The sequence below is a fragment of the Saccostrea echinata genome, unplaced genomic scaffold (assembly GCF_033153115.1).
Source record: "Saccostrea echinata isolate AGI-Se365-2 ecotype Australia unplaced genomic scaffold, CSIRO_AGI_Sech_v1 ptg000058l, whole genome shotgun sequence".
Lineage (NCBI taxonomy): Eukaryota > Metazoa > Mollusca > Bivalvia > Ostreida > Ostreidae > Saccostrea > Saccostrea echinata.
In genome coordinates this window covers 4,926,584-4,942,438 of record NW_026889807.1, presented here as the reverse complement: position 1 = coordinate 4,942,438, position 15,855 = coordinate 4,926,584, and the positions used below count along the sequence as shown (strand labels likewise).

Below are 15,855 nucleotides of genomic sequence, written 5' to 3'. Positions count from 1 at the left end.
TTTGAGATCCATAAACAACCATTATGAACAAATAGCAACTTAACTAAAAATAACGTGACGGCAAACTTTTTTCTATCGTCGGCTTCCCTTTTTTATATATCAAAATATCATTATCACTTGTAGATGTTGTATACCTTTCCCAATTGATTCTATACACACGAGAAGGATCTATAGCTACATACTAACACATTCTAAACCCAGGCAGGCTATTGATAAATAAGTTGTATATACAAGGGTATCAATAATCTCATTTAGTATCAATATTTCGCAAACCCCATGACGATACAACAACATTGTTTTTCATACAAATTTAAATTCCACGTATTTTAATCTGATGAAAGATTTAAATTATTATTTGAGAATCAGTTAACAAGAAAAGGCAATGTTCGAAATACTAACTACCTTTTTCTAAATATGTAATGCAAAATTCGGTCTTTTAAAATGACCATCCCTTTAAAAATCATTTTTCATGATTATATGTATGTCTACACATATTGCGTATCTTAAAATATTAAATCTGTTGGCTTACGACGGATCAAATGAACTTTGTAAATGTCATACAAAGGTGAAATATCAGTTTACTTCTTTGTTTGAAACACTTCTCAAATATTTAAAATTACACTTAAAAGTCGGAAGAATTTTCTTAAGAGTAAAGTTATTTTCTAATTAAAGACATGTTTCATTTAACCAATCCATTCATTCATTCACTTTCAGGTTTTTTTATCTAGAGTAAATATCAATACCGTCCAGGGACAAGATTCAATTTCGTGCCATTTGTGTCCTTATTCTGTGGAACATCACTGGAAACCTTGTCATATTCACCTTTGCAACGTATGTGAATCCCCTCACCTGGCCGACAAATCAAGAGAAAATGAAGTTGTAGACTATAAATCACGGAAAAAGGACACGCTTGTTCTTCCTGTTTGTAAGACACACGACGAAAATCAATGTCCGACTTTCTGCAACACCTGTAGAAAACCAGTTTGCCATGATTGCATAATGGGATCGCACAAAATTCACGATTAAATTGGAATAAAAAATATAATTGAAAATCGTAAGTCCCAAATAAAAACTGACACCCAAGAATTGTAAAATATAATTGTTCCAAAATTCAGTAAAGTCGGATCTTTCACACCTGCTACTGAATTTGATAAAATTCTTTTAGAAATAAAGGATCAGGAAAATAAGATGTGTCAAGCTGTACATCGAGAAGCTATCCTATTAAGAGATGCAGTGACCAAACAGAGAAAGAAAGCTGAAGGGATGAACGAAGAAAACAAAAAATAGTAGCAAAAACTCAAAAAGAAAATGAAATTATTCAAATAAACGAAGATATCTCAAGATCTAATGACGCAATGGTTGTTATAAAATACGAATCATTCGACTGGAACCTACGAAAGGGCCCAAAGATATTCAGATTTCATTGCCCGAACTTTTCTCCCTATCCAATTGACCCAAAACAAATTCGGAAAATGTTTGGTTCGCTTTACTCCAGCAATCTTCACAACAAGGAATTTACGTTTTTTTGTTTGTATGTTATTTAACGTCCCTCTTGAGAATTTTTCACTCATATGGAGACACCGCCACTTGCCGGTGGAGAGCTGCAAATTTTGTCTTATACTCGGCACTTACGGCCATTGAGCAGTGAGGAATCTTTTTCGTGCCAGCACCTACTGCTACACGGGACCTCGGTTTATACAGTCTCATCCGAAGGACCGGTCTCCACGTCCCACAGTGGGATTCGAACCCGCGACGTAAGGATCATCTCCTTACTTCGCGACTCTAGAGCAGACGCTCTTACCACTGCGCCACGCTGGCGACTTTTCGTTTTTAAAGATGATGGTAACCCCCACAGTACTGAAAACTCTTCAGAGTCTTTACGGAGAGACTGATAAAAAGTTGTGGCAGATGCAGTGTATGGGAAAAAATATATTAACAAGCGATCGTGGTAAAACAAGAGACATAATAAACAAGAGTACATTTCTCCTGAAGGAAATCAAACTAAAAGTGATGCTTTAGTATTGTCAATGAACATATATCATGAACCCGTATTTACAGAAGTCCCAATGCGTAATACAAAAGTTTAGGTTTTTAGGAATGACAAAGTTGTCATACTTATGGATTTAGCTGATTGGAGTCCTAGAGGTCTGTACAATACTGGAACAAGATATATGCTGGTTAGCATGCGCTCAAAGGATCGGAGTCAATCTAGAGTGGTCTTGTATTCAGAGCCGATACGGAAGCAAGTGATACAATATGACAGAAAGAAAATGCCATTGTTTTTTAGAGGTTCTAGCTTCATGCTTAGTCTGACTGAAAATGGCAATGGAGATATGTGTCGCTGACTTCGCTGCAAATGCTGTTGTAGTGGGGGATGCGTCTGGAGAGTTCAAATTCAAATATCTGGGTAATCTCTCCGCGTCGTCCGAGTACACGGAGTTTCAGCCTTCAGTTATTGCTGCTAATATTAAACAACAAATTCTAGTAGGTGATTTTGCGAACGATATGATTCACATCATAGATCTTGATGGAAACTTCATTCGTTACATCAAAAGCCCCTGTTCTGCTATGCTAAGCATTGGCCCCGACGAGAATCTCGTTATTAGTGAATATTACACTGGAAAAATTCGAGTTGTAAAATATCTGGATTGATACTTAATATAATACAATCACAAAGTTACAGTCTGAAACGTACAATATGTTAAAGTACATTACGCCGTGTCGAAAAATGAAAGTGATAGAAAGAAACATTCTCCCTTCAAATTGAAATGTCAAGAACATTCGAAAGTATTGCTTGTTACTGTTGCTTTTTGTGTTACTAGAAAAAAAATAATATACTGGGAGTATGATCAATGATATTTTAACATATCTTGATAGTTTGGTGTTTAAATAATATATATTATTATTAATCTTTTAAATATGTTTTGTATAAGAGTTTGTTTTTTTTTTTTTTATTGAAAATAAGTTGTTTTAAGGTATATTAGGCACAAAGATACAGACATTTTTTTTTTTGTATTAAAATGATCAAGTACTTGAGTTTTTAACTCTCTTTTTTTAAGAACAAAGTGTCTTAGCCATAAGTTTTCTTTGACAATAATGTCCCGATTGCTAAATGTTTTATTAATTTCAATCTGAAATTGAAAAACTGAATGTTTAAAGAATGTTTGATTTGGGGTTGTTACCTTGTTACAACTATGAGTTGGTATTACTTTTAGTTTACGTACAATTGCTCAGTAATTTCATTTTCCGAAAAAATGTTTATTATTAATTGCTTTATGATAAACGTGTTGACTTTAACTTTTCAATCGTCAACTTCCCTTACTTATGCAGCAATATACCTTCATCACCTGCATACGGGGTTCATATCTCTCAGTTGATTCGATACGCAAGAGCATGCTGTACGTATGTACAATTTCTAAAACGAGGTAAATTATTGACAAGTTGATGAAACAAGAATATCGGCAGTCTCCATTAAAGTCATCATTTCGTTAGTTCTATAGTCGATACAATGACCTTGTCGGCAAATACAATTTATCTTTGAGTCAAATGCTGACTGACTTTTTTTTTCCATACTAATTGTTAGGCAATTATTTACACACTGAATTGTCGACGGATTTTTCCGTTATTCCCCGATCATGACAAGGAGCACACGGCGGGTGACCGGTCGGCAGATGATGCTCACTCCTCCATGGCACCTGATCCCAGCTCTAATGTTTTGGAGGTCCGTGTTTGCTCTGCTCCTATTTTGTAATGTTGAATGGACTTTTGTGCTTGAATACTGTTGTTATCTCCATATATTTCATCGTAAGATGGCCATATTTTGTTTTTGTTTTTTTTTTAACTAGATTTTATTGGTTAATTTTTAACACAAATTATAATTTCATTAACGTATCAGCTTACTGAATCTTCTAAATGTAAGAGAGACTAGCGAAATTACGTCTCAAACATCAAGTAAGATTTTATTTGTCAACATTGACATCACACCATTACAGTCCATAGAATTAACATGATTGCAGGGTGTATGGGAAAAAATGTCTAGAAATGTTAAACAAACCTTTTCGATTAAATGACTATCTTAGTTTTATGTCATTTTCAAGTGCTTATGTAGCGTTTTTTTCAACCTGTTAAAATTCTAGTTGCATGAATGTATAAAAAATAAAATTATCATTAAAAACGTGTTAAATGTTACATGATTCATAACAAAAGAATAAACATCTTATGTATACTGAAGCAGGGGACAAAGGGAAGATAATCAGAACAAAAATGAGGTTCTAAAACCATATCATATTGAACTACAATTTTTATCATGTATGGTGTGAACATGTATGCAACATAAACGGTCAGTTAAAGCTGCAAGGACTAGTCAACGTAGAATGGTTTTACCGTACACATTTCTAGTACCGTTTAATCCGTCATTCAAAAATGCATAATATTTCAAGTACGTTGAACAATAAAATAGTTCCCATACATCCATTATGTCTGTCAAAGATTCAAGAACATGCTCCTGCAAAAAGTTTGGACAAACTTTATTTCTTTTAATTAAAGAAGGCAGAAAATAATTATTTTAATTGATAAAAAGAAGAAAACGCAATCATTAGTTATACCTGTCTAAAGAATCCGATGACAAAAGAGAAATAGTTACATGAAATAATTCTATACAAATAAGATAATTTAACTAGATACTTATTGCCTAGGCAATAACAGGTCTTCCGTTTTCTTGACTTCTTTGAAAAAAAACCACAATCATCTCAATACAATTACTCTAAATAATAACAAAAGTTATCTCAAAGCTTCCAAAGATGTGTAAATACAGATAAAAACAAACGGAATTACTTTTCTGTTTTCTTTATGTACTTCGTCATGAACGAAAGTGCTCCAAACGAATAAAATGTTTATTCTGCACCTAAATTATTCACAACTGATCATCCCTAAAAGTTTCCATGAAAAACTACTCATGTTTGAGACAACTTCTGGTTTTTTGGTTGGCACTTCCGATGAAAAAAATTTGCATGGTCATGGTCTATCTAACATCTGCATTAGCCAAACATTTCTGCAAAAAGAAAAAAAAAATTAAAAATTCACTTTTTTGCATCGCTTCCTGTCACGACCGGAAGTGACAACAACGTACAATTTTTACATGATGTAGAAAAACTGGTAACTAACTATAGGTTCTGAAAGTTTTTGACTTCAGTCATGTAGTGTTTTTGAGCATTTAGGTGAACAAAATCTCAACTTGAGGACAGAAAAACACGCCACCGGAAGTGCATTTTCCTAAGATGGTTGACTTCACACTAGACAATTGCAGTCTCAATAACATATGTAAAAATCATTTCAAAAACTTTATCAATAAGTGATATTTTTGGGAATGTTTAAAATCCCAATTACATAGTTTCTCTCTTATAACCGGAAAGTATCGTTTTTTGTTTCCAGTGAGACCAACACATATAGAAACTGTGAAAGAGATTCAATTATATGATGCAAATTTTATTTAAAAAGTGAAAAGTTTAAATTTTCGATTTCTTTGATCACTTCCTGTAACGACCGGAAGTGACGGCTGACGCTATTAACCCAAAGAGTTTTGCTTACTCATTAAGTTCTATTACTCATATAAGTTTGGTGTCTTAATCTCTTACCGTTTCTGAGATCTCACTTTGACAAGTTCTTATTTTGCGGACAGTAAAAGACGCGACCGGAAGTGAAATTTACGAAGATATTTGACGTTGCTCTAGACATTTGCAGTCTATATAACATATCTAAAAATCATTTCAAATTCTTCATCTATAAGCGATATGTATTGGAAAGTGAAATACTGAAATTATATAGTTTTTCTCTTATTACCGGAAGTTGACGTTTCTGTTTCCGGAGGGACTAACATATTTCGATACTGCTAAACAGATGCAATGATACGATGCAAGATTTAATTAAAATAAGAAAAGTTGAAATTTTCGATTTCTTTTATCTCTTCCTGTGACAACCGGAAGTGACGGCTGACAAATTTAAACATATTCTGCAAACGTACTTGTCATGATCTATAATCCCTGAAAGTTTGAGGTCTTAATCTTTTACCGTTTTTGAGATATCGTCCGGACATGATCTCTTTTGAAAAAAGCGGAAATTGGACATATCTGTCGACCGGAACTGAATTTTGCAAAATCCTTAAAAATGTTTTAAGTTTATTTTATTTGTCATAATCCCTGAAAGTTTCAAGATAATTCATCGAGCCATCTCTGAGAAATCGCTTGGACAAAAAACGGGAAAAAAAAAAATAATAATAATAATAAACAGTACAATCACTATAAGGTCTTCCGACTGAAACGGAAGACCTTAATTATCTGTCAGATAGTATTACTCTTAAGGAGTCTCGGTGTAAGTTCCAAACATACGATTTTTGAAAAATTTTGTATGGTAAATTGTCAGTTCATAAGTAAATTCTGTGCCAAAAAAAAGAAAAATATTCCCCGACAAGTTTGTCAGGTAAAAGCACTCAAAATATGGTCATTTTTATTGGTCCTACGTGTAATTTTACATAGGATTATATAGGGAAAACGGACAATACCTTTTGCATTTCACTATTAAAAAAGACACAAACATAGGATTTATTTGAAATTTATACCAACTCATCCTCAAATACTCACCTTCTGAAAAATAAAAAAAAATTTGGGTGTTATGGACTAAATTTTCTTATCATTGACAAAAGTTCAAAAACGTTTACTGGTTTATCTGTTATATTGATTTATCAGGAAATGCAAGTTTTGAATGAATTCATAATAAACGCAGAATGTGTACCCATCAATTCCTACATTTAATTGTCTTTTAGTTTTAATCACCTATGTCATCACAAAAGATCATTTAATGTTCAAGGTCATAATTATAAGGTCAAGGTTATGAAATAAAATTAATTAGAACTGTCCAAAGTGGACTTATGCCCCCCGCTAGGTTTTTCAAAGAAGGTGCCAAGTCACTAATACTAGTATTGGTGTTCACAAGTTGTTTAAACATTTACTGGTAATTGATCATTATAAATTTTTAATAAATGAAACTAAGGCGTAGCCTAATTGAACATCAATACTGATGATATGGACCGAACACAAATTATGAACTTTTCCTTTCAGTGACCTTGAACTTGCACAAATGACTATGGATCAAAGTCCTGACACCCTTAGGTCATAAGCAATCTTTGTGTAAAATGGGAACTCACCAAGTTTATCCATAAGAAAGATATGGACCCGACACGAATTATGAAGTTTTTCTTTCAGTGACCTTGAACTTGCCCAAATGACCTTGGGTTAAGGACATGGCACACCCCTAGGTCATGAGCAATCTTTGTGTGAAGTAGAAGATTCTAATGCTCCTTCGTAAGAAAGATATGGACTGGACATGTTTGCACACAGTTAGACAAACGGACAAATGGGCAAGGTGATTCCTATATACCCCCCAAACTTTGTTTTTTTTTTGGGGGGGGGGTATAATATTATAATAATTAATAGAACATGCATTTATAGTACATGACCGGATGGTATTCTTGCATATGTTTTATATACATCGCAAGAGAAAATGCATGATCATATATCTTGAGAAATGTGCATGCTTGCAAACATTTTTAAAATAAACTTTCCAAATTTTAAAACCACAGGTCAAGGCCAGTTGTAGGAAAGTTGGAATAAAAACTTTAATAAAACAGTGGCTTCACATCATGAATATCTAGAATATACATGTATATTTTATATGCTATGAGACTGTGTAGAAAATACAGCAACACTAATCATACTGATGTAGAAATAGAATCAAATTAAAATGCATGTATGCATCTTTTGAATATCATGTAAAATTATAACAGGTATAAAAAAAATATAGAAATAATAGAACGATGGTAAACAAGCATTCTGTGAGTATTGCCATAGCAATACTAGCCTCCTATTGGCAAGTGAAATCTGGTTCCCATGAAAAATTGAAAATGTCCTAATTCAGTCAAAAATCAATGAAGCGGAATGAAATTCAAACTTGATCTATCAATTAATTTAAAGTCTTATAACAAAAATTAGCTCAATATGTTCTAGCTTTTAAAAATATTTGTGGAAAACCATTAAAGATTTACAAGGTCATAATTCCGTCAAAAATCAATGAAGCAAAACCAAATGCAAAATTGATCTATAACCCATCAGGATACATTCACGTACAAAAAATGAGCTCAATATCTCCAAGCGTTAAGAAAAAAGTACGGAAAAACAAGTGGGACAGACTGACAGAGAGACAGCTAGACAACTAGACAGACAGACAGATAGATGGGCAGACAGACGAAGAGGAAACCTATAGTCCCCTCTGGTTTCACTGATAGGGGACTAATAATCAGATTGCTTTAAAGCAAAATTTATTCCCCTTAACACACTGCATACTTTACAAATAATTCCTAAGTTGCATATAAATAAGTATTTCAATCAACTTAATTTCATAAGAATATCTTTTAAGACTAGTCAATATATAAAATAATTATATTCATCTAGTACATGTGTATTACAGACTGAGTCATATCAATTAAGATATATACCATATTTATAGCTAGATATAGGCTGCTTGAATTGATTCATTATTAACAACATACATATACAGGATGAAAAGAAAGGAAGCATAAAACTTATGAATATGCAACATCTTCTATGAATTTTCAGTTTTATAATGACTACAGTGTATATATATTTATGGTGGAGAATAGGATATTGGAATGTGTTTCTCACGTTCCAGCATGCACCATATATATATATATATATATATATATATATATATATATATATATATATATATATATATATATATATATATATATATATATATGTGTGTGTGTGTGTGTGTGTGTGTGTGTGTGTGAGTGTGTGTGTGTGTGTGAGGGTGTGTGTGTGTGTGTGTGTGTCTTTACATTTTAAATTATAAAGTCCCAATAGATGTAAGAATATTGCAGGTATTTAAAAAAATGTTTCATCAAGAAAATACAGTTTTTTCTCATTGCTAACTTTACAACAATTTTTTACAAATATAATAATGTTTTGTTTGTGTCAAAAACAAAAGAGAAATTCCACTTCTTCCATTGGTGTAATTATCAATCAGTAGTCAAGAAGAATTTTAATAACAAATTAGATGTTGAATTAGAGATAGATTAATGAGTTTCCTGTGAGGAATTAACTGGTAGAGCTTCTCTGATCAGGCAGATGTTATCTAGATCTCTTGGGAATTAAACAAAGGAATTTAATTGCTCGTCTTGGATACAATTATCTTGTTGTCTAGCCTCTTTCAAAATAAATCCGGTATAAAGTAATGAAAACTAATTTGAAATTGTACAGTATGATTCTTTTTTAATATTGTCCAGCAAATGACAATGGTATTAATTGCTTAGATAAAGACTTTTTGCAATACACAAAGTCTGGAAAAGGGAACAAATCTGATGGCAATTATGGCTGCTTAATGTCTATGAGAAATATTTTTTTTTTTATTTAGAGGGGGGGGGGGGGATCACCTGCAGCTAGGGTCTTGGTTTACTCATCTCTGGGACTTGTCCTAACCTCTTTTATTGGATATGTTTCCATTAAGAAGTATTAGCTCATTTTGCCACATTTTTTAGAAAAAATAAAGATACCAAATGCAGTTTATTACTCAGACATAGTTTTTAACTTTTTTTTAAGTATCTGAGGTCAAATTCCATGTTTACCCCATCACACTTCTCTGTCTAAATCTGTCTAGCATTATGCACAAATGTAATAAATTTGTTTGGTGAATGTAAAAATTCAATTAATAGTTTATTTGACAATATATAAGATAGAAAAATATCAAAGCATATGAATCTGTTTTTACCACTTAAATGATGTATATTTGTTACAGGGTATTACAGAAGAGGAATAGAATATTACACTGTGGCAGTTGTTGAATACTTGGGAGTAATAGAGAAGAACAAGTAAACCTACTGCAAGACTTTTTCAGGAAAACTCGATGAACAATTGATCATGTCTAATATTAACATGAATTTATTAATACTAAACTAAAAAGACAAGAAAAATGCCAAAATTTCTTTAAATTTATCTGAGTTGTCTTCCCTTAGCTCTCCAACTACCACTCGTTAAAAACATTTACTTTTTATATTATATTCTAAGCAATCAGGGTTTAAGACTTGCAAATAAATCTTTTTTCAGACTTATTTTCTTAGCAAGTAACTGTTATCACATGTTATAAACATATAAATTTAATAATGAATTTCTTATCAAACTGTTGTTAAAAAGTTGTTTTCCTTTAAAGTTTTCTGAATTAACTTCCTTGTTATTCTAACAACTAGTTGCTAAGACATTTTCAGGAAGCTATCTAAGATATTCTTAACAAGCAATTGTTAAGGTTAAGACTTTCTTGGAGCTATTTAAGATTTTCTTAACAAGCAGTTGTTAGGGTTTACACTTATTCAGGAATCTACGATATTCTTAACAACCAGTTAGGATTTTAAAAGAATTGCATTAATTGAAACATAGCTTTCTTAACAAGCAGTTGTTAAGAAAATATCTTTGAACATACTCTTAATCTTTTTATTAAAAAGTTAAGGCATTTTTCCCAATGTTTTCTGAGTTGTCTAGCCTTGGTCCTCTACCAACTAGTTGTTAAGAAAAGAATATTTCTTTAAACTTGTATGTGCTATATTTGCTTAATAATTTCAATTAATTGTCAATTGTCAATTTTTATCCCGGTTTTCTAGCAAATTTTAAAAGGATTCCATGGACCTACTTCTAGCATCCTTAACAAGCAGTTGTTAAGACTTTATTCCATTTGACTTGCTTTTCATTTCTAACAACCAGTTGTTAAGAATATATCTTGTGAAATTCTTTTGGTATTCTTAACAAGCAGTTGTTAAGACTTTATTCCGTTTGACTTCCTTTTCATTTCTAACAACTAGTTATTAAGAATATATCTTGTGAAATTCTTTTGGTATTCTTAACAAGCAGTTGTTAAGACTTTATTCCGTTTGATTTCCTTTCCATTTCTAACAACCAGTTGTTAAGAATATATCTTGTGGAATTCTTTTGGTATTCTTAACAAGCAGTTGTTAAGACTTTATTCCGTTTGACTTCATTTCCATTTCTAACAACCAGTTGTTAAGAATATACCTTGTGAAATTCTTTTGGTATTCTTAACAAGCAGTTGTTAAGACTTTATTCTGTTTGTCTTCCTTTGCATTTCTAACAACCAGTTGTCAAGAATATGTCTTGTGGAATTCTTTGGGTAGTCTTAACAAACAGTTGTTAAAACTCTGTATAGAAGTGTAACAGTTTTACTTTATTTTATTTAACAAGCAATTACTTAAGAATTCCTTCAGCTTATTTTTCGTGTTCTTAACAAACAGTTGTTAAGACATGCCAGATATATAATGGTTTCTTAAACAAGCATTTGGTAAGAAATGGAAAATAAAGTGTTTAAAATATGCATAATTTCAGTTGTCTTTTTTGTACTTAACAACCATACAGAGCAAATGGAATTGATCAAATTAAAATGGAAGGTGTTTAATAGATATTATGCATTCATTCAAAAAATTATAAAAATGCACTTAGATGAACATATATCTAGGCTTAAAATTTCAAAAGTCCATTTTTCATTTATTATTTTTAATATTTTTTTAATTACTTCTTCCTTAACAGCTTCATTTTTATAATGTGTTAAGCACACAATGAATGTGTCCATACCCGTTGACCTAAAATAAATCGTGCAAAAAAATCTTAATTCTGTTTTACTGATAAATGAAACAAAAATAATTTCTTTAATATGCAAAATACTCCGACTCACAAGTTTGCGCATAACCTTGCGTAATGAAAACCAAAGTTAACTCAATTAAGATATTGGCATGCAAAAAATCATTGTTTTGAAATGTTTCCGGCAATAACTGTTTGTATAGAAAATGGTACATTCTGGAAGTCGAATGTCTTTACATGTGTAGCTGTCAAAGTAATAAAATTCAAAAACTAATAAACACCCAAGGCGAGGATATACCATAAGATGCCTTCATCCAGCCTACTTATATATAAGTGAAGAGTAGGTTGAAGAAAATGGCATATTTGATTAGCTACAAAAATTTTGTTGACACATGTATCAGTTGTTTCACACTTTCGTGAATATTTTTATTCCTGCTAAATATACATATTTCTTTTTTCTTTTTTTTTTTTTGAATAAAAGTAAATTTTAATACAGATATTCAATACTGTTTACATTGCCAGATTGCATTGTAGAAAATTGCGAATTATATATTATTAATTGAGTAAGATATAATATTTTGAAACATTTGAGATTTTATTTAAAAATATGTTCATGTAATGCAAAATTTTCCTTTTTGCATTTACATTTACATTTACATAAAGAGAGAAAAAAAAGCTCATAGAAAAAATGTTATATATGACAATTGTTGAGTCATAATGTATATGTTTCCACACCTGTATAAATTTAAAGGTATGAGTCCGATCTGTGTATGTTTTATAAATATAGCATTGTATTGATTGTACTTTGGTCCCGTGGCCTGCAATGCTCAATAAACATCTTGAAGCATTAGCAATTGTATATGTGTAATACAGATTGATTAAGATAGGAAAAATAAATTGTATTCATAGACTACACTAAAATTCTCTTCAGAGATTTACCCAAAGAATGCCATTTAACTGTATGTCTATACATATCAATTTATGACTCATTTCCACGCCTAGAGATTTTTGAATAGAGATTTAAATTTTGCCTGTCATTCGGTGTTTCATCTGACGTGCATTACGAACAGGAAGAACATTCTCATTTGTGCACAGGAGCTATGGAGAAATAGTGTAAGATAAATTTATTTTGAATATTTATACTTTTTAATTTTCTCCTAACAACATTAGATATTTTGTGTTTGTGGGAGTTTAATTGTGATAAGCCTAAAGGTAATTTGTAATCTTTCAGATTAATTCATGTGAATTGCAAATAATGTTTCAACAATAAATGCAGAAGGAAGAAATCAATTAAAATGTAACATTAACAGCTAGGTATACCCCATTTTACGTGCAAATCAGCAAGTTTACACAAGCGAAAGCAAAAGCAGTCGAAATTTTACCTTTTTATATAAGGCCATTTCTTCATTTACTTTTTTTACCCATATTGATAATTTTATATATATATATATATATATATATATATATATATATATATATATATATATATATATATATATATATATATATATATATATATATATATATATATATATATATATATATATTCATGTAAGTTGAAACCTTTGTACACCTGTGCAAGTAAGGATTGGTGTATATGATCACTGATGTAAACACAGAGCAGGTGATAAAAGTGCCAATAATGTGCTAAGATTGAAATGTTTCATTAAACCTGAGATAAAATGATTATAAAAGGCTTTTGTACACTTGATTCAGGACAATTGTTCGAACTTTTCAGAGGAATACATAGGGAACATAAACATCAATATTTAAACACAAATGAAATGAATTCTGAAAAAGGTTAAATTTGATGTATTTAATCTGATGAAAGATTTAAATTACTATTTCAAATTTAGTTGACTAGAAAAAGGTATAGTTCGAGATATTAACTATCTTTTTTGTAAGTATGTGATTAAAGTTTGGTCTTTTAAAATGAAGATCATTTAAAGACACCTTCTTCATAAGAATATGTATGTCTACACATGTTCCGAATATTTTTCTCATAAAAATCTTTTGGCTTACGACGGATCAAACAAACTTTGTAACTTTCGTGTAAAGGTGAAATATAAGTTAACTTCTTTGGTACACATACCAAGCATAGTTTGAAATTACACTTAAAAGTCTGAAGTATTTTCTTAAGAGTATGTTTATTTTCTGATAAAAAAATCTATATAATTTTACCAATCCATTCATTCATTCACTTTCAGGATTTTAAGCTAGTGGAAATATGACTACCGTCCAGGGACAAGATGGAATTTCGTGCAATTTGTGTCCTAATTCTGTGGAACATTACTGCAAACCTTGTCATATTGACCTTTGCAACGTATGTGTATCCTCACACCTGGCCGACAAATCAAGAGGACATGAAGTTGTAGACTATAAATCACGAAAAAGAGACACACTTGTTCTTCCTAATTGTACGACACACGACGAAAATCAATGTCCGACATTCTGCAAAACCTGTGCAATACCAGTTTGCCATTATTGTTTAATGGGATCTCACAAAAATCATGATTTAATTGGATTAAAGCATATAATTGAAAATTGCAAGTCCCGAATAAAAGCTGACACCCAAGAATTGCGAAAACATATTGTTCCAAAATTCACTAAAGTCGGATCTTTCACACCTGCTGCTGAATTTGATAAAATTCTTTCAAAAATAAAGGACCAAGAAGATAAAATTTGTCAAGCTGTACATCAAGAAGCTTTCCTATTAAGAGATGCAGTGACCAAACGAAGAAAGGAAGCTGAAGGGATGAACGAAGAAAACAAAAAAATGGCAGCAAAAACTCAAAAAGAACTCAATGCAATTATTGAGGTAAATGAAGGTATCCTCAGATCTAATGACGTAACGGCTGTTATAAACTACGAATCATTCGAAGGGAACCTACGAAATGGTCCAGAGATATTCCGATTTCAATGTCCGAACTTTTCTCCCTATCCAATTGACCCAAAACAAATTCGGAAAATGTTTGGTTCGCTTTACTCCAGCAATCTTCGCAGCAGGCAATTTACGTTTTTAAAGTTCATGGAAACTCCTACAGTACTGAAAACTCTCCAGAGTCCTTATGGAGAGTCTAAAAAAAAGTTGTGGCAGGTGCAGTGTATGGGGGAAAATATGATCTTAACAAGCGGTCGTGTTAAAACAATAAATATAATAAACAAGAGTCAATCTATCCTAAAGGAAATAAAAACTAAAAGTGATGTTGCAGTATTGTCAACTAACTTAGATCATGAACCAGTATTCACAGGAGTCCCTGTGGAGGATACAAAAGTTTATGTTAATAGAAATGACAAAGTAGACATACTTATGGATTTAGTTGATTGGAGTCCTAGAGGTCTGTGCCATATCGGAGCAAGGGATCTGCTGGTTAGCATGCGCTCAAAGGATCTGAGCCAATCTAGAGTGGTGTGGTATTCAGAATTGATACAGAAACATGTGATACAATATGACGGAAAGAAAAGGCCTTTGTTTTCTACTGGCTCTTGCTTTATGCTTCGTCTTACTGAAAATGGCAGTGGAGATATCTGTGTCGCCGATTTCGCTGCAAATGCGGTTGTAGTGGTGGATGCGTCTGGAGGATTAAGATTCAAGTATTATGGCAATCTCTCCCCGTCATCCCATTACAAGGAGTTTCAGCCATCAGTAATTGCTGCTAATATCAATCACCAAATCATGGTAGGTGATTTTGCGAACGATATAATTCATATTATAGATCTTGATGGAAATTTCATTCGTTACATCAAATGCCCATGTTCTGCTGGACTAAGCATTGACCGCGACGAGAATCTCGTTATTGGTGAATATTATACCGGAAAAATTCGAATTGTTAAATACCTGGAGTGAAGCTCAATATTAAACTATCACGAAGTTACAGTCTAAAACGTACAACATCTTAAAAGTCATTAAGCCCTGTTGAAAGATACGAGTTACATAGAGACACATTTTCCCTTCCTTTTTGAAATGTAGAGAACATTTGAAGGGATTGCTTGTTACTTTCTTTTTGTGTTACTGGAATGAAATCATATACACTGACTATGATCAATAATCTTTAAACTTCTCTTGATACTTTGGTGTTTAAATCATATATATTATAATCAACCCCTTCAGTATGTTTTGTTTAACAGTTTTTGCCTTTCTTTC

The 15,855-nt window shown here is 31.8% G+C and overlaps 1 protein-coding gene across 1 annotated transcript; it reads left to right on the top strand.

Annotated features, from left to right (window-relative positions):
- The first annotated feature begins 13,938 nt into the window (after positions 1–13,938).
- On the top strand, positions 13,939–15,559 carry LOC133174589 (uncharacterized). Its single transcript, XM_061309693.1, has one exon. The coding sequence runs from the start codon at positions 13,939–13,941 to the stop codon at positions 15,556–15,558; it is 1,620 nt and encodes a 539-aa protein (XP_061165677.1). The 3' UTR covers position 15,559.
- Positions 15,560–15,855: the final 296 nt, after the last annotated feature.